Source organism: Prunus dulcis, chromosome 3 (genome assembly GCF_902201215.1).
Source record: "Prunus dulcis chromosome 3, ALMONDv2, whole genome shotgun sequence".
Classification (NCBI taxonomy): Eukaryota; Viridiplantae; Streptophyta; class Magnoliopsida; order Rosales; family Rosaceae; genus Prunus; species Prunus dulcis.
This window is the reverse complement of record NC_047652.1, coordinates 16,757,451-16,782,068: the sequence shown is the minus strand read 5'-3', so window position 1 is coordinate 16,782,068 and position 24,618 is coordinate 16,757,451. Positions and strand designations below refer to the sequence as shown.

General features: G+C 38.0%; 2 protein-coding genes and 1 pseudogene across 2 annotated transcripts; 2 read left to right on the top strand and 1 right to left on the bottom strand.

Annotated features, from left to right (window-relative positions):
* Positions 1-4,435: 4,435 nt before the first annotated feature.
* On the bottom strand, positions 4,436-5,128 carry LOC117621873. Its single transcript, XM_034352413.1, has one exon. The coding sequence runs from the start codon at positions 5,126-5,128 to the stop codon at positions 4,436-4,438; it is 693 nt and encodes a 230-aa protein (XP_034208304.1).
* A 9,999-nt stretch (positions 5,129-15,127) lies between these two features.
* LOC117621872 lies at positions 15,128-17,475 on the top strand (annotated as a pseudogene).
* Positions 17,476-20,394: 2,919 nt separating this feature from the next.
* Positions 20,395-23,962, top strand: LOC117621871 (wall-associated receptor kinase-like 1). Its single transcript, XM_034352412.1, has 3 exons — positions 20,395-21,304; positions 22,444-22,614; positions 22,758-23,962. Exons 1-3 carry the CDS (start codon positions 20,395-20,397, stop codon positions 23,960-23,962), a joined length of 2,286 nt encoding a protein of 761 aa, XP_034208303.1.
* The last annotated feature ends 656 nt before the right edge of the window (positions 23,963-24,618 follow it).

Genomic DNA, 24,618 nt, shown 5'->3' with positions numbered 1-24,618 from the left:
TTTACGACTTGGGGTGTTTTGAAATTATGATAAAGTGGTAAGGGTATTTTTGAAAGTTATTAAGAGAAAACAAGAAAGGGAAACGTATCGAGTACTCCCCTCTAGTTGATATAATATCTAGTTTTAAGGGGATGTGATTACGGATTTTGAGGTGGGGCCACTTATTTTTTCATTCCTAATTGCAAGTAAACACAGAGAAAATAAAAAATGAAAATCATTCTATTTCCTCCCACCCATTATTGATATGTAAACATGAGGATGATTAAAGACTTACAAAAACCGTTGATCTTGAGCATATTGTCAGCATGATGTGGAAACATCAGTGTGAAACGAAAATACCAGTGTGAACGCAAAGATTGTAAATTTGGATTGAGATTGAGAAAATGGGGTCCACATTAGAATAAGAGATGAGAGGACTAGAATAACATGGCATTTTGTACAAAATGTTGATTTAGGCCCCGTTTGGCATGTAAAATGTGGATAAAATAAGAGTGTTTATAAGGTGTCAGGCTTGAACATGGGTTTGGAGTGGAGGTGGTTGGTGCGTGTAAGACGGTGACTAGGGATAACCTAGAACTTAGGAAATGCTTTCTTTTTTCTTTTTTCTGGGTTTTATTTTGGAAAGTCTGATTGGGAGAGTAACAACGCCAAACTTTTGGAAACACAATATATATATTCTCGAAGTCAAAAAAAAAAATGCTATAGAACAATTCTTCCTAAGGGGAACAAGAAGAGTTTCAAGAAAGCCGTGTGTACAATTCTTCCTAAGGGGAACAATTCTTCCTTGAATATGTTAGATCCAGAAAATCCACAAGAAACTGAGTAAGAGAAAGTTTGATAGCACTTGTTTTGCAGGAAGAATATCTTATTAAAAATGAAAGATCACAATAGCTTTTAAAAGCCTTACAAAGTAACTGAATGGAAATGCAACAACCCACGATTTTACAGCTCCTAGAATCGTGGTATATGACTAGACTTTAAACTGAACGTGCAACAATACTTGTTCCTTAGAAACAGGAATTATTAACAGCTACGTAAGTATTAGACCTGCAAAGGAAGTCTAACCTTAGTGACTAAGAAAGTCCTAACAACTTTAACATTCTCCCTTAAACTGAATACCATTGTCATTCAGTTTACTGCTGGATAAGAACATACACCCAGCAAACCTCGCAGCTTTAAGAAAACATCAAGCTTCAAAGGCTTTGTAAAAATATCTGCGACCTGCTCCTGGGTTGAACATTGAACCAACTCCACAATTCCTTCCTTCGTAAGATCACGAAGAAAGTGAAAGCGAACATCAATGTGTTTGCTACGACCATGCAAGACTGGATTTTTTGAGAGTTTGATGGCTGATACATTGTCACAATATAACACTGTAGATTTGCATTGATCATGACCCAGTTCCTTTAAAATTCTCCTTAACCAGACTACTTGACAAGCACTAGATGCTGCAGAAATAAACTCGGCCTCAGTGGTGGAAAGAGTGACCACTGGTTGTTTCTTCGAAGACCAAGACACAGCACCTGAACTCATCAGAAACACATACCCCGAAGTGCTCTTTCTGTCATCCTGATCACCTGCGTAATCACTATCCGTGTATCCCAAAAACTCATGCTTTCCTCCCTTCTTGTAAAGCACCCCGAAATCAATAGTTCCCTTTACGTACCTTAATGCTCTTTTTGCCGCCTGTAGATGCATCTCAGTGGGACGCTCCATGTACCTACTAATCAAACTGACTATGAATGTCATATCAGGACGTGTAGCAGTCAGATACATAAGGCTTCCTACAATTTGTTTGTAGAGTGTACTGTCTACCCTTACTCCATCTTCGTCCTTCATGAGTTTAAACCAAGGAGCTACTAGATTATGCACTGGATTACATTGATCCATTTTGAACCTGTTAAGCACCTCCTGTGCATATTTTCGTTGCCCAATGAAAACACCATCTGGTCTTTGCAACACCTCAATACCAAGAAAATACTTCATCTTTCCGAGATCAGTCATATCAAATTCAATCATCATGGATCGTTTGAAATCTTTAAACATAACCTCATCATTTCCAGTAAACATGAGATCATCAACATAAAGACAAACAAACAAAACTTTACCTCCATCCGCTGTTTTGATGAACAAAGTATGTTCATAGGGACACTTCTTGAAACCTTCATTGTCAAAATAAGTCTCTATACGACTGTACCAAGCTCGAGGAGCTTGTTTCAGACCGTACAAGGCTTTCTTAAGCTTGTACACTTTGTATTCATGTCCCGTTTTCTCATAGCCAGGAGGTTGGGTGACAAAAACTTCTTCATTTAACTCTCCATGTAGAAAGGCAGACTTGACGTCTAGTTGATAGATCGTCCAACCCTTCTGAGCAGCAAGTGAAATCACAACCCGAATGGTGTCAAGCCTAGCCACTGGTGCAAATACCTCAGCATAGTCTACTCCATACTTTTGACTGTACCCTTTTGCAACGAGTCGTGCCTTGTATTTATCTACTTCTCCGTTCTCATTGAGTTTCATCTTGTAAACCCACTTCACCCCAATAACTTTGCTGCCAAGTGGTAACTCTGTAAGTTCCCACGTATCATTTTTTTCTATTGCCTCGATCTCAGAGTTCATGGCTTGCCTCCATTTCTCATTCTTTACTGCATCTTCAAAGAATATAGATGTCAGTGGACAAAGCCAGGTAAGCAATGTTTGATTCTTCTTCCTCCGAAAGACCTTGCCCACTCTCATAGTCTTTCATCCATGCTGGTGGTCTTCGTGTCCGTGCATCATGAGGTGAGTTCTCATCAATCTCCTCATGAGACGAGTTTTCTTGGGCAACACCATGATCCGTTTCTTCACTGTCCTTGTTTTCTTCAGTGATGCCAGCTTCCAATTCCTCCTCATTGTCACCAAATTCTGTTCCCTCTCCTTCATCTGTTTCACACTCAAGGTCTGCCACAATGGCTTCCTTATAACACACCTCCCAATCCCAACTTTGATCTTCTTCAAAAACAACATCTCGGCTCACAATTATTTTCTTAGAAATCGGGTCAAATAATCTGTAAGCTTTCGACTCGTCACTTACCCCAAAGAATATGCATTTGAGACTCTTGTTGTCAAGCTTTATTCTTCTCTGATCAGGTACATGAACGTGAGAGATACATCCAAAAATTCGAAAATGACCCACTGATGGTTTATCTCCACTCCATGCCTTTTCTGGTGTCTTACTTCTCACGGCAAGTGTAGGGCTTCTATTTAAAATATGCACTGTCCAGTTAACTGCTTCAGGCCAAAATGTTTTTGGAATGTGCTTTCCAGAAAGCATGCTGCGAACCATGTTCATAATTGTTCGGTTCTTCCTCTCGGCAACTCCGTTTTGTTGGGGAGTGTATGCAGCTGTTAGTTGTCTTCGAATTCCATTCACACTACAAAAATTAGTGAATTCTTGTGATGTGAATTCACCTCCACGATCTGTGCGAAGGGCCCTTATGTATGCTCAAGTTTCTTTTTCCACCCTGGCTTTGTAGTTTTTAAAAACAACAAAAGCTTCAGACTTTTCCACCAAAAAATATACCCAAGTCTTTCGACTGATGTCATCTATGAAGGTGATGAGATACCCTTTTTTGCTGTTTGATGTTGGATTGATTGGCCCGCAAATATCAGCATGTACTAACTGAAGAATTCCATATGCCCTCCATGTGCTTTCCTTTGGAATTGAGTCCCTTTGTTGTTTCCCCACCAAGCAATCTTCACAAACTTTAAGAGGAGCTTCGACCTGTGGCATACCCTCCACCATCTTCTTTTGTTGAAGAACTTTGAGACCATTCCAACTTAGGTGTCCATATCGACAGTGCCAGAGTTGGGATTGGTCTGTGATAAGGGAGACAAGGCACCTTTGTTCCTTTGACTGACATCGAGCAATGATAATGAACATTCTGTTGTGTGACATGGTAGTTTCCATGATTAAGCCCCTGTTAGGATGAAAGATCTTGCAAGTTCCGTGTTGCATGAGAACTACAAGACCCTTCTCTTGTAGCTGCCCAATGCTTAGTAGGTTGTTCTTCAAGTCTGGCACAAAGAACACCTCAGTAACCATGTGCATGGTCCCATCTATCTCCATTCAAATGCTGCCCTTTCCCTGTACTTTCAAGCTTGCGTCATTTCCCAGTTTGACAGAATCCTTGAAGCCTTCATTAAGATCACAGAAAAATTCCTTCTTACCACACATATGGCTGCTGCACCCTGAATCTAGGAACCTTAGGCAATCACTTATAGCTTTGTTGTCATCCACATACGCCATAAGCAGCATTTCTTCACTTGTCTCGGCAAAGTGTCCCTGCTTCTCCTTTTTAGGGCACTCCCATTGAAAATGGCCAAGCCCATGACAATTGTAACACTCAACCGTGGATTTGTCAAACCCAGATCGGCCTCGTCCTCTTCCTCTTCCTCAATAAGAGCCGCGACCCCCACTCCATCCTCCTGGCTGAGCTTCATTTGTGACTTGCAATGCTTGTTCTTCCATAGTATGTCTACTCATCCGTTGCTCATGAACTAGCAAACTGCTTTGAAGTTCGTCGATGGATAGAATGTCAATATCATTTGACTCCTCAATTGAGCACACAACGTAATCAAATTTTGGGATCATGGATCTTAAGATTTTCTCAATGACCACCACATCACCCATCTGTTCTCCGTGAATTCTCATTTTGTTGGCAATAGTGAGAGTTCGTGCAAAATAATCGTTCACCGATTCTCCCATCTTCATGTGAAGCACATCAAACTCTTTGCGAAGAGCTTGCAGCTGTGCACGTTTGACTCGGGTTGTGCCTTGATATTTCTGCTTCAAGGAGTCCCAAATATCCTTTGCTGTATCCTTCTTCAAGATTGTCTCCAAAATCGATCGATCAATGGCTTGAAACAGATAGTTCTTTGTCTTCAGATCCTTTAGCTTGTGATCCTCGATTGTCTTCTTCTGTACCTCTGTAGAATCCACCCCTTCTGCTGCTGCAGGGATCCCAGCTTCCACCAAACCCCTGAATTCCTTGGATCGCAGAAAATTCTCCATTAGCATGCTCCAATGATCATAGTGCCCATCGAACTTGGGAATGGCTGGCTGTACAAAATTGCTTTCACCAGCCATATCGTTACCCCTTCTCACTGAACTCGTGTTTACTTTAAGACTTTCGATCAGGCCCCGTGGTGGAGCTCTGATTTCAATAGTTCTTTCATTCAATAATCTTTGTTTGGTATGCTAAGAAAGAAATCCTGCTCGCTGATATTTTTTTAGTAATAATTACGAGTCTTGAAGAGCTCAAAGCTTTCTCTGCTCTAGTCTTTCTCAATTACTGACTAATTTTCTTCATTTTGACTGATATTTTGTAATTTGAATTTTGACTATATCATTACTAGAACTTGTTATTTTTGCAATATTGATCATATCAGTTATTGTGAAATAAAGAAAATAAGAAACAGCATTGATATTGTAATGAATGCTATTCTCCTGTTATATTATTCTGACCACTTCCAAGTTTGATTGAGATTGACTGGTTAATCAAAATCAAATCAAAGGATGAGTGTAGGTTTATAAAAGAAATATTTTTTAAAGCAGGAAATAAAGAGAAAAGGTTTGGCATTCTAGAATGCCATAAATTTTTCAATTGTTGTAAAATGATGAAAGTAGAGCCCACATGTCAGGAGGAAACTTCCTGCACCTTCAGATGCTTTCCTTTCCCTAGTCAAGGCCTTTGCCTATAAAATAAGGCACCCTCCTTATATGTAATATACTGAGAAAAAGATTCAATGAAAACAACATCAGTTTCTATGCTTTCTCTCTATCTCAATTTTCTCTACAATTCCTCCAGATTTATAACACGTTATCAGCACGAATATCTCTAAAATACCAGTTGGGATATTTGATAAAAACACTCTGCTTCATTGCTTTTCTTTCTTGGGTTTGATTGAGTTGCTCATGCTCTTATGTGTATCAATATAGCCTTGTGAAGCTTTGCTCTTCTGAATTGCTCACGATTTACTTGGACAACATGCCATCTTTGTTGAGCATCAGGGACGAACTCAGAATTTAAAAATGACGTGGGCTAAATTTACCGTATATACAAACCTATTGAAAACTCAACGGTACGAGTAAATTTCATTGATAATAAAAAAAATACATGGGAGAAATAATGAGTCTTACCCATCAAATAACACTTATATAAGTTGCACCATTCAAGTCTTTATAGCATTAAAATCACTAATTATTGATTCATTATCTATATTAGCAGCAAATTCTCTTTCAATATGAAGTAGCATACAATTAACAAGAAACTTATCACCTATCTTATTTCGAAGTCGATTTTTAATGAGTCTCATACATGAAAATGCTCATTATGTTGTTGTTGTTGTAGACACAGGAAGAGTTGGCACTAAATGAATCAATCTATCAATCAAGTAGTATGTTTTTGCTAATTTTGTGCTTTTTATTTATTTGTTGGTCAGCCTGGTCCTAACGGGTTATTTAATAATATTATATTTAGGTGGTTAGCCTAGTCCTAATGGGATTAATTAATAAAATTTTATTTAGGTGACCTAGGCTAGAATATTAATTTAGTCTATAAAAAAACAAGTTGCATGGGCTTTTGCACAAGTTAGCATGTTAGTAGGTATGTGCCTGCTAAGCATATATTTATTTATATGTTAGCCCCCAACACATAAATTCCTAACTCCTCCACTGCATATACTGCTTACTTTGGGCCAATTCACCCCTCATCCTCAAACTCCAGTGAAAGTGTGTCAGAAGCTTCCAACTTTAACCATCATTGGAGTGGCACATCAGTACCTAGTGAAATACCAAACTCCTATGCTTTTCCTGCCATGGATCTTCATTATCACAGTTGGGAGCACCATTCCCCGCCTCCATTTTCTACAACCAACAATCTCTTAGTTTTGGTGGCGCTGACTATCACGAGAGAGCTGCTGGGAAGGGGTTGTTGACAAGAATGAAAGGGAAGTTTGTGACCACCCAAGAGCTATGTTTTCTTTATGTTGTTTATTGGTTATATTATTATACTAACATTTACATCATTCATCATGCTAACCATCCAAACTAGTATAGGTGTGTTGCAGCAGATGAGTTGGAGCTTGTGCAGGAAATGCTAAAGCATCTTTTGATGAGAACAGACCGAAAGGATAAGCTCCCTCCTCCTTACTTTTTTATTTTATTTTATTATAAAGATTCATAACAAGATCAGTGCAGGTATGCTGGTTATAATGGAAAAGCATAGGCTTGGAATCAAACCTACACAAGAACCATTTTAATACGACAAGATGTTGGAACGCTGCTTTTGATTTAATATATTATAATTATAAGAGAAATTGACTGGGGACAGGACAAAAGCAATTGAATTGGAAACTTGGAACGTGATATTCTCTGCCACTAACCATTTTCTCTACTTTTCTTATTGGGTAAACAAAAGTAAACCCCATAAATTATAAGATCATTTATGAGTATATACTTAACATCGCAGAAAATCTACAATTTACCCCTTCCACTAGTGAGTCCGTTAAAAAATCTATTATCTGCCTATGTGACATTTGTGGAACCCATTTTTAAACTGACATGGAGTTCCACGTGGACAAAAAATTAAGAGTCATACTAGGGAGACCAACTTTAAATACCAACTTATATACCAACTCTCTAATAGAGGTGGAACCCACCAATACAATGGATCATACACTCTTTTAGAGAGTTGGTATCTAAAGTTGATCTTTCTAGCATTTTCCAAAAATTAATAAAAAATTATGTAAATGTTAAAAATAATTTTAAAATCATTATTTAAAAAAAAAAAAAAAATTCTCATCTCTCTTCTCCAACCCAGCCAAGCTTCTCTCCCTCCCGACTCAACCCCACCTCTCAGCCACTACTCTGTCGTCGCCGCCGCCCAAAGAACCACCCAGCCATCTCCCGAAAACCACCAACCCAGCCACCGCCCAAAAAATCCAGTGCCAATTCAGACGATGAATTGGAGGGGAAAATTTGCAAACCCATGTTTGCCATCTTCTCCTCCCTCCCTTCACCATGAATACCCAAAAACCAAAAACAGAAAACCCAGAAGAAAAAAAAAAAAGCTGCACGAGGAGTGCGTTCGTTGAGGAGCCAACCCCCTCTCTTCCTCCCGACTCAACCCCACCTCTCAGCCACCCCTCTCCCGTTGCCCACCCCAAAACCCATTAGGCAAAAAAAAAAACCATCAGACCCACCCTCCCTCCCTACCCAGCGACCTGAATCTCTTAGCCCACCCCAACCTAACACCACCCCAAAGTCTCTGAGCCGACATCCAACACCTACCCTCCTCTAGGAACCCACGCCACACACCCAGCCAACCCCATGAACTTCGCTGAGGCTCCAAAATTAATTAAAGAGGGAGAAGAGCACGTCAAAGTCTCATTATCCAGGAACCAGTTTGTTATTAAAATCAAACACATGCATTGGAATCTACAAATTGAAGGATGCAGATCGATTAACTAAATTTTCAGAAACATGTAAGCTCTGTAAATGATGAAGAGAGATATCACAAGCCAAAGAGGCATGCCGTCGGAAATTATGCTTGAGGCTTTTAAAACCCCTACAAAAAAAAATCACAAAAATCAAAAAAATAACCCACTAAACTCAAATCGATTTAAAAACCTAATTTGTATTTGTCAATTTATTGATCAAATTCGAATTTGAATCCAAACCCTAAGGTTGCAGAACACTAAAAAGCCTCAATTTTAGGCTTCACTCGATCAAAGGAGGAGCTTTATGTGGTTTTGCTCGATCTGAACAATAAATTTTCTTCTTGTTTAGGGCACGGATAAGACGACCGTCCAATACGAGGCTTTCAAACGTCTGCTCTTCTTCGTCATCACTTTCAATATCCTTGGGTGGCTTCTCCGTAGTTTCAGCCACGGGAGAGTCTGTAGACTCCGAAGTTTTGATTTCTGGTGCGAAGAAAAAAATCGAAATTGTTTTGTTTTCTGCTTGGGTGGGGGAAGAAATCTGGGATTGAAGAAATCTGGGGGGGGAAGAAATTGGGAGGAAGGAGGAAGAGATCGGGGAGAGAGAGAGAGAGAGAGAGAGAATCTGGGTAGGGTTTTTAATTTTTTTAAATTTATAATTTAATATGTTTAATTTTTTAAAATAATTTAAAAAGTAAAATTTTTATTATTTTTTGTCCACGTGGAATCCCACATCAATTAAAAAATGGGTCCACAAATGTCACATAGGCAGATTACAGATTTTCTGACCATCTCGCTAACGGATTGGGGCAAATTGTAGGTTTTTGGCGACGTGGAGTATGTACTCATAAATGTCCCCGAAATCGAGTATGGACTCGTAAATGACCCTATAGGTTGAAGGGTTTACTGTAGTTTACCCTTTCTTATTATATATTAGTATAAGAACATATATTATAATAATATTATACTATTTGATCGTGGTATTGATAAAAACCCACCAATAATTGCCTTTACTTTTCTCATATATATTGTGATTCTATGGACGCTTTCACTTCCTATATTTTTAGTCGTGGTTTTATCATCACATTTATTTTATTTACTGTATGGTGTAGGTTCATTACCTATACAATTTATTTACTGTATGGTGTATGTTTATTATCCATACGACACAATTTATTTGTTGTATGATGTAGATTTATTACTCATACGACAATATTTATTTCAGAGTGTGGTGCGGTCCACATTACTGTCTTTATTTTTTATTATTTAAAAGTATGGAGTAGAATTAGTGCATGTACCAGCACGTTTACTTTATCGCATATTTACTTTTACTTAAAGTATGATGTGAAATTAACCATCATACTTTATAAATTTACTTTATTGCACATTTACTTTCATTTAAAGTATGATGCGAGATTAACGTCCATACTGCAAGCAATTTACCTTACCGCACATTTTATTTTATTTAAGGTATGGTGCGGGATTAACGTCCATACAGCAAGCAATTTACTTTACCACACATTTAATTTTATTTAAGGTATGGTGCGGGATTATCATCTATACCAACAATTTATTTACCAGCAATTTATTTTATGGATTAATTGTGCGGTATGTTGAGTTTTTATAGTATACAGATCAGGACTAAAAGTTCCTTGATCTCATCATACAACTACATCAGGACTTAAAAATCCTTGATGATGATATTGATATGAGAGCTGGTAGTCTCTCCGGTACTATACTTGTAAACAAGAGATCGGACTTGAAGATTCTTGATCCTTAACATGTAAATAAGGACCTAGAGTTCCTTGATGATGTAACAATACCGTACACATGAATAATATATGTACTAGCAAATGTACTGTACACATGAATAGATACGTATTCATGATTTGATGAATAGTACTGTATACATAAATAGTGACGTATAGATAAATATTAACCATTTTGAGTAAACTGCCACTATATACAAAAAGGAACATGCAGTTCCTTAAACTCATGGATGAGCAATTAAATGAGATGCCAGAAGTTCCTCAAAATATGGACAATTATGTAAGGGCTTGAAGTCCTAAAATATGTACAGAAAATTGTAAAAATGTCCATACTATGAGAATATGTGATTTTGACCCAAAGTTCAAAATTTGACAATATTGAAGCATGAAAGTTCCAACAGTTAAATAGGCAATCTTGAGGTATTATTGCAAATTGTGGTACACCACATATTTTTTTGGCATAAGAAAATGATGAATTTAATAAAGTTCGATTCTATTACAATCGACACCTCAAGGAAGAAATATATTTTGTGAATTCTGGTTGTTAAGAATACACTGTGAAATGGATAATATCAGGATAAACCTCAGAAGATGAATTGAGGCTCCCCACATATTTTGTTATATTATATGATCTGGGCCGGAAGCCCATGGATCCAAGTATATGAGAGATCCCGAACCTGAAGTTGTGGGTATATAGTAGTTAATGCTCTTCACTACTATATTGCAATATTATCATGATTTTTTACTCAATTTATATTTCATGCCTATTTGAAAAGGGCGAATAAATTCTGAGGTCGTGTTTAGCCCAGGCCAAAAGTTCCGGGATCACATGCATGGAAATATGTAATTTGAGAGATTTGATGTGGTTACTTGAACCTATAAGACACAAGGTTCCAAATCGTCATTTTGAAAAGACGTAAAAACCACATGTGCAAGTTTAAGAATTTGCGCAATTATTATAACAAGAGAGAAGGCATACAACAGATAGATTTTTCCACCTGCAAGGAAAAGCAGGCTTTGCAAAATCTATAAAATTACATTATGTTCTAGAAGCCTCTAAAGGAAGATGATGGCACCGCTTAAGCTTAGTCATGAGCCTCTTGTGGTCTCCCAGAATTCTTTCATTGGAGACCTACAGCATGTCTAGCCTTATCAGCTTATCAACGGAGTACGAACTCACTAGTTTCAACAAGGAATTATTCTCTTCTTTAAGTTTCTCAACCTCCTGTTGAGACTTATGAAGCATTCTCTGAAGAGACGAATTTTCAGTTGTCAGCTCCTGAACCTCGTTTTCTCTGGCACGCAAATGATCAGCCATGTTAGAAACATAAGCAGCACTCTGAATGCTAGAAGTCATTGAGTCATCAATAGCCTCTTCCTCAACCTCCCTGTTAACAGTATTTCATCCATAGGAGTAAGGAAATTCCTAGCTACTATGACAGCAATAGCATCATTCATCATCACAAAATCATTAACTGTGAGATGACGATTTTGGGATACAAAAGATGGACGCCAAACTTTGGCGTCATGGGTTGTTGTAGGAGCATTATTTAAATTGAAATAATTTGGGTGAGAAGAAGAGGAAGCCATTTTAAGAAGGTTTGAAGGAAAGTTTTAAGAGAAGCTGAATTTTCAGAAAATGGAGAAGTTGAGTTCAAACGCAGTTACTCCAATCAGGTCTTGCAGAGGCAATATCTGTAGGCGGAAATATGGCAACGATTTCCAGGATCCCAATATTATCTCGGATCCCATATTCTCTTTTTCTTTCCCAGATTCCAAAACTTCACGCGGCTTCTATTAAAGTCTGTCGGCACTTTCGGCGTTTTCAAGTATTATTTTCGTCAAAGCCGATCTTGCTTTGCAAATTTCACAGAGCTACTTTTTCAAAAGCACCCCGAGAATCTCGCAAATTTCCTATGGTTAATTTGAAATTCACCGGTTCTACCTATTCCTCTTATTTGTGTATAAATATGTTACTAACGAAATTTTCTTTGCAGAAGACATCCAGTTTTCTCCATACCTAGTGATGCGATATCCACTTGTTTTTCCTATTAGTGAGCACTCGATGTGCTTGAGAAGCGAGACTATCTCTGATCATCCATTCAGGAAGCAAGACTATCCCTGATCACGTTTCTGCTACATCGGGAAACTGTAAAGGCGACCACATGCTCAAATCTCATGAGGTTCTTCTAAACTAGGAGAAATGAGAGTTTGATGTCTACTTTCATCAGCTTCTTCACCTGATTGCTTACCTTATCTTGGAATCAATATCACAATTTGTTGCATTTTCTCTTAGGGGTTTGATTTCTTCATAACGAACATCTGAAGAAAGAATCCATGAAATGATCCTAACTCTGAGGGTTATTTGTTTTTTACAGAGAAAAGAATTGTGATTTTTGCTCTTGCAGGATATAACTAGATCATCAAGCACTACATTATATTTACTGGGCTGATACGAGCTTGAATGATACTTGAGAAAAGTTTCTCCCACCTAAGGATGTAAGCAATACTTGTGTTATTTCGTGTTTGTACTCTTATTTCGATATTTTGCACTACATCCTTACAGGTAATCAAATGGGGAGATAAGGTCGTTCCAGAAGAACACTATGAATTATGACCATTCCAGAAGAATGGTTTGTATCATTCCGATATGTATCCATGAATTATTAATGCAAATTTTACAGATTGCAAGTTAGATACATTGATAATACACTGCACAGATTAAAGTCTCATAAGAACAGAACATGGGTATAACAGTGATTAATATGATGCACGCCTGTTGCATAGCAAATGATATAGATTGAAGTCCCGAAAGGACAATCCTTTAACATGTCAATATTGATACGGTGCACGCCTAATGCGTAGCAGACATGTATGTATTAATCTATGGCATGCCTGCAACATGACAGATATATGGGTTCTAAATGTTCCAACTCCCTAAATGGAGATCATCGACGCCCTACTGTAAAATAACGCTCCATTGGAGGTTATGATCCACATTCTCACATAATTCATCCTATAAAAGATGTATGTCTGGAAAGAGATAATAAAAGGCCCCTGAAGTGGCTTGGGTACCCAAAAGCAAAGAAATGCTTATAATTGATGCATGCGCATGCACATGAGAATGGTGGGATCATGAATTGATGAATGACAATTTTTGATTTTGGAGTAGCTACTCAAATCATCAATGGGCTGTGTTGATTGGAACCACGTTCAATTATTAAAAGTGGAAAGAGGCAATTCTATTACAAATGAGAATGAACGTGAAAGAACAAACTCATAGTACGAACCCCAAAGGATGTTAATACTGAAAGTTATACTTGGGTGTTCAGAATAAAAAGGGAATATACCCACTTTGTATGACACAATGTTTCTAGCAGAAACAAGGGATGTTGGGTTTCTCCATATTTACAGATTCAATTGTGCCTCCTTATTGCACATTTAAGGAGACCAACATGTTATCTTTAAGGGTTATTAAATGCACGGAGCATATCACCAAAAGTGATTCCTTAAAAGATGTATAAATAGCTGGGTTAAAGCTATATAATGTGTCATAAAGTATAATCCCTTAAATAAAATCATTGAAGGATTGAAATTGCATGAAGCAAGTCTGTAGACATGTGCCTGAAGCATAAAATCTGTATTCAATACTAATATGCATAAAATGCATCAGTGAGTACATTGATTATAATATGTTTGCAACATATTAAAACTCCTGAAGAGTTCAAAAGATATTTGTCTCGACCTGAAGATCGAGCATTATGCCAACGAGATTCTTACTTATACTAAGAAAGTATTGAAGCATTTTTGTGTGGGTTAACCGTTTGGCACTTAAATATTTTTCTAGAAGTATACTGGACTGGATATTGTATTTTCCAAATAGAGCTCAACTCCATCACCATCATTTTGGGATGATGTAAGGCCTATTTGATGCTATCTCTGCATAACACCATACACGGGCATATTTTTTCAAGTGAACTTACTAATAGCCCAAATTTTTGTTGGGTATGCGGATTCTGAAAATTTCTATGGTCACCTATTGGAAAATAGTTAGTCATGAAGATTTCAAGGGGAGATATTCTTTAGGGGGAGCATCTAACAATATTACAAGATTGACTCACTAAAGCAATGTCAGCTATGATATTCAGAAAGATGAACAACAGTTTGGCTTAAAGATATTTTGCCAAACATCAGGGGGAGAGTGCTGTCAATAAAGATCTTCACACACTGTATTCTTTTTCCTTCGTCTAGGTTTTTATCCCACTGAATTTTTCTTGGCAAAGTTTTAACGAGGCAGTGTCGCACGCGTGTCAATATACACAGAATTTTATGTTATACATGGTTATGTACTCTTTTTTTCCTTCGACCAGTTTTTTGTCCCACTGGATTTTTACTGACAAGGTTTTTAACGAGGCATATCCCACACATGGTAGTCTCCAAGGGAGAGTGTTGTAAAATGATGAAAGTGGAGCCCACATGTCGGAAGGAACCTTTCCCTAGCCAAGGCCTTTGCCTATAAAATAAGGCACCCTCCTTATATGTAATATACTGAGCAAAAGATTCAATGAAAACAACATCAGTTTCTATGCTCTCTCTATCTCAATTTCCTATACAATTCCTCCATATTTATAACATCAACATATATAAAATCGATTTTAAAGAGACAAGTCAGACCAAGTACAATACTGTTTCCTTTGATCTGGTAAGAGAGGACTAGATCCAAGCACAAGGAAAGTGCAGAGAACCAACTGCTAGACCGCCTTTATATTTATTCTGCGGAAGATTGGGAGTTGAAAATCATTGGCTTTGCTAGCTAACTCCAAGCTTCCTACTAGAAACTGCAGATATAGGTTAAAAATAGAGGAAGAAAAAGCAGAATGGTTGTCCAGTTGCTTTCCCATATTACTCTGTTTACTCTGTTCTGGTGGTCTATGAGTAGTCCAGTACTAAGCACAACCACCATATCAAGGCCTAACTGTCAATCGAAATGCGGGCGCGTTGAAATCCCATATCCTTTTGGAATTGGAACAGGTTTACATTAACGACGGCTGGTTCCAAATAATCTGTGACAACTCTACTGGAAATCCGAAACCTTTCTTGAACCGTACCAATCTGAAGGTGCAAGAAATTTCAGTGGAAGAATACACATTAAGGGTCAGAAACCCAATCACCTTCTCTAATTGCAGCAACAAGCCAATCAGCCGCCAAACAGCCAACTTGGAGGGAACCCCTTTTGCATATTCCCAGAAGAACGTATTCACTGCAGTGGGTTGTGGTGCCACAATCACCTCAAACTCAAATGGCTACGTTATTTCAAGTGGATGCAGTTCCTAATGTAACATTTCAACAAACAGGAGTGATACCTGCGAGGCAGCCCTCCCTTCATCTCTCTCTGCCTTCAGTACCAGTTTCCAGGATTATGGAAATTATAGGACGCAGAGTTCATGTCACTATGCATTCTTGGCAGACCGTGATTGGTTTGGCAATAATTCCCCAAACTTTTCTGCCATCAGAGAAATGGACTATGTTCCGGTGATGCTAGAATGGAGCTTATTTCACTCCACAACCGATGTGTATGGAACCTTTTTTGAACCAAATTTGACTACGATTTATGGCTCACACCAGCCTTACTGCCGAAGCTACTATGACAGCTCTTCTATAAATGAATCGTCGAGGCTTGAATGTTCCTGCAGAAGAGGCTATAAAGGAAATCCTTATCTTCTTGACGGATGTCAAGGTAAACCTCTAACACCATTGTCCATGCTTTATAGAAATAATCTCTAATGGCAGTTGATGTTACCATCAATTTAAATTTGTTTCAATACATATTAATCCAGACATCAACGAATGTGAGCTTCTGACCGCGCTGCCCTGAACACTTCATATGTGTGAATTCGGTTGGGGACCACGGATGCTACCCCGCTGAAGAGCAACTCGAAGGTTAAAGTCATCTTTATAGGTATGCCCCTGCACCACAAAGTCTACACCCTCTGATATAAGAATGCATAATCTAGAATTGCCAAGATGATTTGGATTAATAGAAGAGCAACAATATACCAATTCCCAGAAGCATAATGAAACTCAACATAATCCAGAGATTGAGATTTTAGCATCTCCTCCACTAGTTCACCTTCAGAAGGAACAAAAAAAGTAAAATAGTTTTGGTTATATATGTAATAGGAAACAGTTTCTACTTGACAAGTTGCAGTTATCCTTCCTTATTTTGTTGAGTTGTTCCGGTATCGGCAGCGGTCTTGGATTCTTGTTTCTGCTCATTGCTTCCTGGTGGTTGTACAAAGTCATAAAGAAAAGAAAAGCCATTAAACAGAAGGCGAAGTTATTTAAACAAAATGGTGGTTTACTACTGGAGCAACAATTGTCTTCTGGTGAAGTAAATGTTGAGAAGATTAAGTTGTTCAATTCAAAGGAGTTAGAGACAGCCACAGACCATTTTAATGTAGATAGAATTCTTGGCCAGGGAGGCCAAGGTACCGTTTGCAAAGGAATGTTGACAGATGGAAGAATTGTTGCTGTAAAGAAGTCTAAAGTAGTTGATGGAGGTGAAGTTGCACAGTTCATCAACGAAATTGTCATTCTTTCACAAATTAACCACAGGAATGTGGTTAAGGTCCTGGGTTGCTGCTTGGAGACCGAAGTTCCTCTTTTGGTTTATGAATTCATTCCTAAAGGGACTATCTATCAGTATCTCCATCAACAAAATGAGGAGTTTCTACTTAAATGGCAAATGCGCTTGAGGATTGCGGCAGAAGTTGCAGGAGCTCTTTCGTACTTACACTCAGCAGCAGGTTTTCCAATTTACCACAGGGACATCAAGTCTACAAACATACTCTTAGATGAAGAGTACAGAGCAAAAGTTGCAGATTTTGGGACTTCAAGATCAGTTTCCATTGATCAAACACACCTAACCACAGTAGTACATGGAACATTCGGTTACTTGGACCCGGAGTACTTCTAATCTAGTCAACTTACAGATAAGAGTGATATGTATAGCTTTGGAGTTGTTCTTGTTGAGCTCTTGACTGGAGAAAAGCTGGTTTCTTTAGCAAGGTCACCAGAAGTCAGAGGCCTAGTTGCATATTTCAATTTTTCAATGGAGGAGAACCGTCTGTTTGATATTGTTGATGCTCAGGTTAAGGAGGTCTGTTTGAGAGCCAATTTAGCCCAATTTTTTCGAATTTCATCCACTATTCCGTTTAAAAAGTAACACAATTGGCACATGACGTACTATTTTAATTTTTTAAAATAAATTATTATAAAGCTAATATTTAAATAATTAAAAAATGAAGCTAATTTTCCCCCTCTCATTTTTTTCATTTACATTTCCTTTTGCTTTTAATACTTTTTAATCAATTTTATTCTTTTTTATTCTTTCTCTTTTTTATTCTACCCCTACCCTATTCTCCATGTTTTTCTCTCTCTTCCCCACTCTCTCTGTTTCGATAGTGAGCCAAGAGCCCCATTCTCCACAATATTTAAATTTGTGGACCTTGGCCGACATGCCTGCTCCATCCACCACACCACCATGACCACCTACACCTCTAAAGTCACCGGTCGACTAGTTCCTCCTTAAATCGTTCGATGATTTCAAACCATCGTCCCAACCCCTATAGTTCCCGGAATTCCCAGCCCTGCTGTTTCCGACGCCATGGGCCAGAGGCGACTTTGATTTCCCTAATCCTAGGCTCTCCTTCACGGCTGGTGGGTTGTTTTGTCGATTTCCCAAATCCGATGACAAAACAAGAAAATGTCGCACTCCGAACTTGACATCATTTCTCTCCACCCCTTCTTCCACAAATACATCCACGAGATCGAAAAATATCAACCCAGCGTCAATCCCGCTTTCTGAGAGTCCCTGGGTTGCGGGGTTTTTGGGTTCTAATCTCCCCAGCTTCCACGAGATTGAATAATGTGTTTTCTGGGTTATTATATAACCTTCATGAATACAGTGGTGGGAGAGAAGAAAAGAAGGGGAGGATGGAAATTCTCAACATTTGAGGTTGATGATTTTAAATTAATTGAATTTTCATTAACGCTCGGCTTGCTTAATTAGGCTTTCAACTTATTCCGCCTTGGCTATGTGATCACTTGTATCGGCATCATTGAATGATTGCTCTGTTGTTCATGGTTATTAATTTGTATTTTCTTTGGGTAATTGGAAGAGGGAGATGGGGCAAGAGATTTTTTCTAAAATTTTATAGAGTAAGGGTAAAATAGGAAAGAGAAAGATTTAAAAAGAACCAAATTGATTAAAAAGTATTAAAAAGCAAAATGAAGTGTAATTGAAGAAAAAGGAAAGTGGGAAAATAACTTCCCTTAAAAAATGGTACAAAATAAAAATTGTTAAAACCCTTACCCAGCTCAACCATACACGCTCCCAGCGACCACCCCCACCAAGCATTATGGTAAAGCAATCAATCAGGTTAGGGGAAGATTTTTAACTTGAAAATCAAGTAAAGGGGAATAATTGAAAACAAAAACTTATGAGCAATTTGTTAAACCCTAGATTAGGAGGAATTAAAACTACCTGGGAGAAGAATGGTCGCCGAATCTTTGATTTTTGAGAGAGAGAGAGAGAGAGAGAGAGAGAGGTGGGTGCTGAATGGGGAATTTTTATTTATAATATTATACTAATTTTCTTTTTTTTATTATTTATTTTCTTTTTGTTTGATTTATTTATTATTTATTTTACTTGAAATTACAAGTTTAACCTTATAATCAATGAAAAATTAGATGAAATTCACAAAACTTAACGGCAATGACGAAATTAGTCATTTTAATTAATTTGGATGTTAAATTGACTGATTTTTTAATTCAGAGGTTAAGTTGGATTGGGGTCCTAGTAATTTACTCTTTAAAAAATGACATATTGCTCGAAACCTGGTATGCAAAGACTTGGGACTGCATCAATATATTCACTGTTGTGCAATACTAATTAAAGAAGAACACAAGGAAAGTGTTTGGTTACAAAGAAAATTAGAGAGTTGAGGGAGAAAATTAAACTGAATCTCATAATCTTCACTAATTGTAGCTTAACTACATTACAGACGTGGATTCACCACAACTAACACAACCAATTAATGTTTGACAGTTGATAGCTATATTTTCTTAGAGCATCTCCAGCTGCATCACTACTCCCTTATCCCTAGTCATTTTAGGGAAAAAGAAGGAAAAACTACCCTCCAGCAGAGTTGCTACCTCTCTCGCCATTTTGGAGATCGCTATTTTGGCTCGCTACAAGTAGCGAGGGGGAGAGAGAAAGGTGCGGCTCGCCAACTGAAATCTACGCAAGAGAGAGAGAAGAAAGAGCTGGAAGAGAGAGAGGGAAAGAGAGAGAAGGAAAGAAAAAGGTTCGGTGTGGTTGAGACAATGAGCTATTGGGTTCTTTTTTACTATTATTTTAATGAATTTAAAATAATAAAATATTTTAGGTTAGCTAAAATAGAGAGACTGTTGGAAGAACCACCTTTTAAGTGGTTAGTTATTTTAGCTTTCTAACTACTTTAGCTAGAATTTGGATAAAATTTGAAGAGTCTCCTGGAGATGCTCTTATAACCTACTAAGAAGTTGAGCTTCTTGGCTCTGATGAGATTGCTGAATGGTTCCACCATTGGTGGATGCTTATCATTCTTGGTGCAACCCCCCATCATGGCACGGGTTCGAACCATAGAGGAGACATCAACTACACATACTTTACTTTCAGTCACTTGCTTTACAGCCAAAAACAAAACAACAAAAAGAAGAGACGATAATAATAATTTACTTCTTATCTTTGTCTTGGCTAAAAGCCAATCAATTGCATCAAGAAAAAAACGAGGATTAGGTGGTCATCATTAATCTTGTTTATTTGGCATGGGAGCTGATCAAGCATTGACTTTTGCATTCACTTAGGGAAGTTGCAGACAGATCCCTCTAGAGGATGCCATTTGTCACACTTTCCCTTGGCTCATGAGCCACGGCACACCAGCTTCTGTCCATTCCTCCTTCCCACAAATTGCAGTTTGAAAATATAAAAGGAAAATTAATCTACACAAGCACAACTATGATTGACAGGAAATTTTCAAAGAAAGGAGAGGCAAGTATATTACTTTTCATATGCCTTCCTCTTACTAATTGCTAGAACTCCATGGCCTTACATGGGATGCTGATTCTAAGGCCACTCAGGTTGCCCGGAACGATATTTGTTTTAGCGACACTTGCAACAGCCACCGCAGCAGCAGCTCAAGCCCTGCCTGGATGCCCTGACTATTGTGGTGATCTGAAAGTTCCATACCCATTTGGGACAGTTGAAGGTTGTTACCTGGGAGAAAACTTTTTTATCAACTGTACTAATAAGAAAAATACTACGACTAGTAACTTCACTGAAATCCCAACAGCATATCTGATGGGAAACATTGTTACTAATATATCCCTTGACGGTGAATTGCAAATATTGCAGCTTGTGTTCCATGATTGTTTTTATAATAATGACAAAACGGGTGTGGTACACATCTCCCCCACCTCGGTCTCGTACACGCTCCAGGTTTCTCCTTTCACCATCTCGGACACCAGAAACAAGTTGGTTTCCGTTGGTTGTGACACTTTTGCAATACTTGAAGGTTACCGGCAGGATGAAGAAAGGTACGAATCGGGGTGCCTGTCCTTATGTCGTAGGCCTGACAGCGTTACCGATTCTTGCTCTGGCATTGGGTGCTGCACAGCTTCCATCCCTAGTGGACTGAAAAATCATACTGTGACAGTGAGTAGATATAAAAATCATTCGTATGGAGACTTGCGCTGCAGCTACGCCTTCATTGTGGAAGAGAACTATTTCAAATTCTCCAATGCAAGTTTTCTAAAAATGGCTATCACACGTCAGCTTCCAATGGTTATTAACTGGGAAATCGGAGATCAGCCGTGTGCTGCAGCTGAGAAGAGCCACAATTTTTCATGCAAAGCAAATAGCAAATGTATCAACCGGACCAATTCATCTGGTTACTTATGCATGTGCTTGTCAGGTTATGGAGGGAATCCATACCACCCAGATGGATGCCAAGGTAATCATGGCCCCGTTTGAGATTGTCTTTTTTCTTTTTCTTTTTTTTTCTTTTTTTGTTTTTTTTTTTGTTTTTTTGTTTCCACCAAAAGCCCACTTCAGTTTAAAGTTAAGCAGTTTAAGTTTTTTTTTTATTTTTTAAAGGAAGCAATTTAAGGTGTTTGGTAAAAATAAAATATCCTGATTATTTTAAAAGCAATGATATTCTGACAGCAGCTTTTTTGCATGTGCTTTTCAAAGCTACTTTCAACAAGAGCAGATATGAGCCTTTAATGAATTTTTTTAATTCCCAAAATACCGTCATTAATTTTTTAAAATGACACTACCTCCACCTCCACATGCAACTCCGCCACTGCCAAAACCACCACCACATGCTCCTCCACTTCCACCTCCACCACCTCCACCACCATTACCACCACATGATTAGCGCATAACACTTTCAACATCATGTCTATTTTAGTAAGTATTCACAATTATAGTAGTTTTATATTAAAATTTATCAAACGATTTTAACATTGTTTTTTGTGCTAACAACACTTTAAAAATATTGTATACCAAACATGAAGTTGCTTTACTTTACAACTAATTATTTTCAATGCACAACACAAACAACTTTTTTTTAAAATGACAGCAATCCCAAACTGGCCTAGAAACTTTATGCACTCCATCTACAAATTCCCCGTTATAACACATCGTTAGCATAATTATCGACACGTTACTGATATGCTATTGACACAACTGATTTTTTAACTAAAGGACGGATACTATATATACTCTCGTTTGATAAGAACTAAAAGGTTCATATCACTTTGTATGTGAAACTGTCATCCTTACGATGAATTAATTAGGTCGGAAATTGTTATGTTGAAATATAATGTTCGTCCATTCTATATATATATATGGACATAATTAGATGACTAAATAAATTATTAACCCCACACATAAAGGCATAGTAATTTAGCAGGCCCATAGATTATGAATGAAGGATACAATGGTAACATAACTTCGCCAAACATCCCCATATATATTATATATTATTAAGTCCATATATTACTTATTAATTACTTGTTATAATTAAAAGCTGAAGATTGAGGTTTTTACCACCAATTGTGATGCATTCTACTGCTGCATTCTTTTCAGATATTGATGAGTGTGAGGTCTCAGATCCCTGCAGTGCAGTGTGCTTAAATCTACCTGGAAATTATTCCTGTCTATGTCCAAAAGGGTACAAAGGTGATGGCCTGAAAACTGGATCAGGTTGCATAAAATACAACTCCATCCAATCTCCTCTCTTGATTAATATTTCACTCGGTAAGTTAACCAATCTCAACCGACTTTAACCAACTTCAAAATCACTTTTGTTTTTCCTCTGTAAGCTATTGGTTACTTTGATTATCCCTTCCTCTTCTTTTTTTTTGGCTTTTTTTTGCTTTTTTTGAGCTGTTCAGGTATAGGCATTGGTCTTGTGCTGTTATTAGTAGTCATTGGGGCATGGTGGTTGCAGAAAGTCATCAAGAAAAGAAAAGCCATTAAACGCAAGGAGAACTTCTTTAAACAAAATGGTGGTATTTTGCTGGAGCAACAATTATCTTCCGGTGAAGTTAATGTTCAGAAAGCCAAGTTGTTCAAGTCAGAGGAGCTAGAGAAAGCCACTGACCAGTTTAATGTAGACAGAATTCTTGGCCATGGAGGCCAAGGTACCGTCTACAAAGGAATGTTGGTAGATGGAACCATTGTTGCTGTAAAGAAGTCTAAAAATATAGCTAGTGCAGGCAAAGTCAGACAATTCATCAATGAAATTGTCATTCTTTCTCAAATTAACCACAGAAATGTGGTTAAACTTTTGGGTTGTTGTTTAGAGACTGAAGTTCCTCTTTTGGTTTATGAATACATACCCAATGGAACACTTTATCAATATATTCATGACCAAAATGAGGAATTTCCTCTTACCTGGGAAATGCGCTTGAGGATTGCTCTAGAAATTGCAGGAGCTCTGTCCTACTTGCATTCGGCAGCTTCTTTCCCGATTTACCACCGTGACATCAAGTCTACTAATATACTCTTGGATGGCAAATACAGAGCCAGAATAGCAGATTTCGGGACTTCAAGATCAGTTTCAGTTGACCAAACGCACCTCACAACATCAGTACATGGCACATTTGGTTACTTGGACCCAGAGTACTTCCAATCAAGTAAGTTTACGGATAAGAGTGACGTGTATAGCTTCGGAGTGGTTCTTGTTGAGCTCTTGACCGGGCAAAAGGCAGTTTCTCTAACGAGCTCACAAGAAGCCAGAGGCCTAGTTTCATATTTCAATCATTCCATGGAGGAGAATCATGTGCTTGATATTTTTGATGCTCAAGTTAAGGAGGATGGTGCACCGGAAGAGACTTTGGCAGTGGCTATCCTTGCAAAGAGATGCTTGGATATGAACGGAAAAAGACGCCCCACGATGAAAGAAGTGGCAATGGAGTTGGAGGGGATTCAGAAAGCTTCTGATGTGCAACTCAATCTCGAAGCGGCTGAACATGTCCCAAATGTAGTAATTGGTGCTTGGGATGATGCTTTTACACCAACAGATTCAACAGGGTCAGGTTGGGATAGTGGCGCTGCTTCATCAACAGATGTACTATCAATATTATCAGACGAATCAGGATGAACAAGAATTCTCAATGCAGGGGTCACATAAGTTCTTAGCATTCGTCTAGCTATATTGGAGATTTCCCTGCTTCTTTATTTCTTTTCTAGTCTGTTTTGTGGGATTTGTTTGCTGTGTTTGCATGTTTGAGGTTTGTCTAAACTCTAAACTGCTGTTTTGTTTGTCGAACTCTCTCTGTTTTTTGCTGTTTAATTTCCACCAGCTTTTTGTTGAATAAATATGTGTTCATTAAAAGAAGGTTGACGCTTGGCCCTTCAACATATTTTATCTTTTACTTTGACTGTTAACTTTATTTGATGTCTAATTAAAGTGCATAATTGATTATCCTAATTCTAAACACGGAACTGTCAAAGGACACTTTGAAAATAATTTTCAAAGTTACAGAGGAAGCGGGCTCCAAAGATGACCGGTCCGCGGTAAGAGTTTTGAATAAACCTGTAACTGTGTGAACTAATTAATCTGCTAATGTAAACCTTTTCCATGAAAGTTCAAAGAAAAGCAAACGAAGAGTAAGATGCCAAAAGAGGAAATGAAAAGTCTAGTAATACTTCCGTCAAACACAGATTTGCTCTTAATATAGTAATATAGTCAAAAGATGGCACATTGTTGGAAAACATGGTATTGGTATGCAAAAACTTGTGATTGCATCATTGGCC

What these genes read in the sequence shown, in the direction of transcription:
- LOC117621873 (XM_034352413.1), bottom strand. Translation starts at nt 5,128, where the DNA reads ATGGCTGGTGAAAGCAATTTTGTACAGCCAGCCATTCCCAAGTTCGAT.
- LOC117621871 (XM_034352412.1), top strand. Translation starts at nt 20,395, where the DNA reads ATGGCCTTACATGGGATGCTGATTCTAAGGCCACTCAGGTTGCCCGGA. An exon ending in CCACCCAGATGGATGCCAAG is followed by an intron (nt 21,305 to 22,443) that starts GTAATCATGGCC and finishes CATTCTTTTCAG; the next exon opens with ATATTGATGAGTGTGAGGTC. An exon ending in CTTGATTAATATTTCACTCG is followed by an intron (nt 22,615 to 22,757) that starts GTAAGTTAACCA and finishes GTTCAGGTATAG; the next exon opens with GCATTGGTCTTGTGCTGTTA.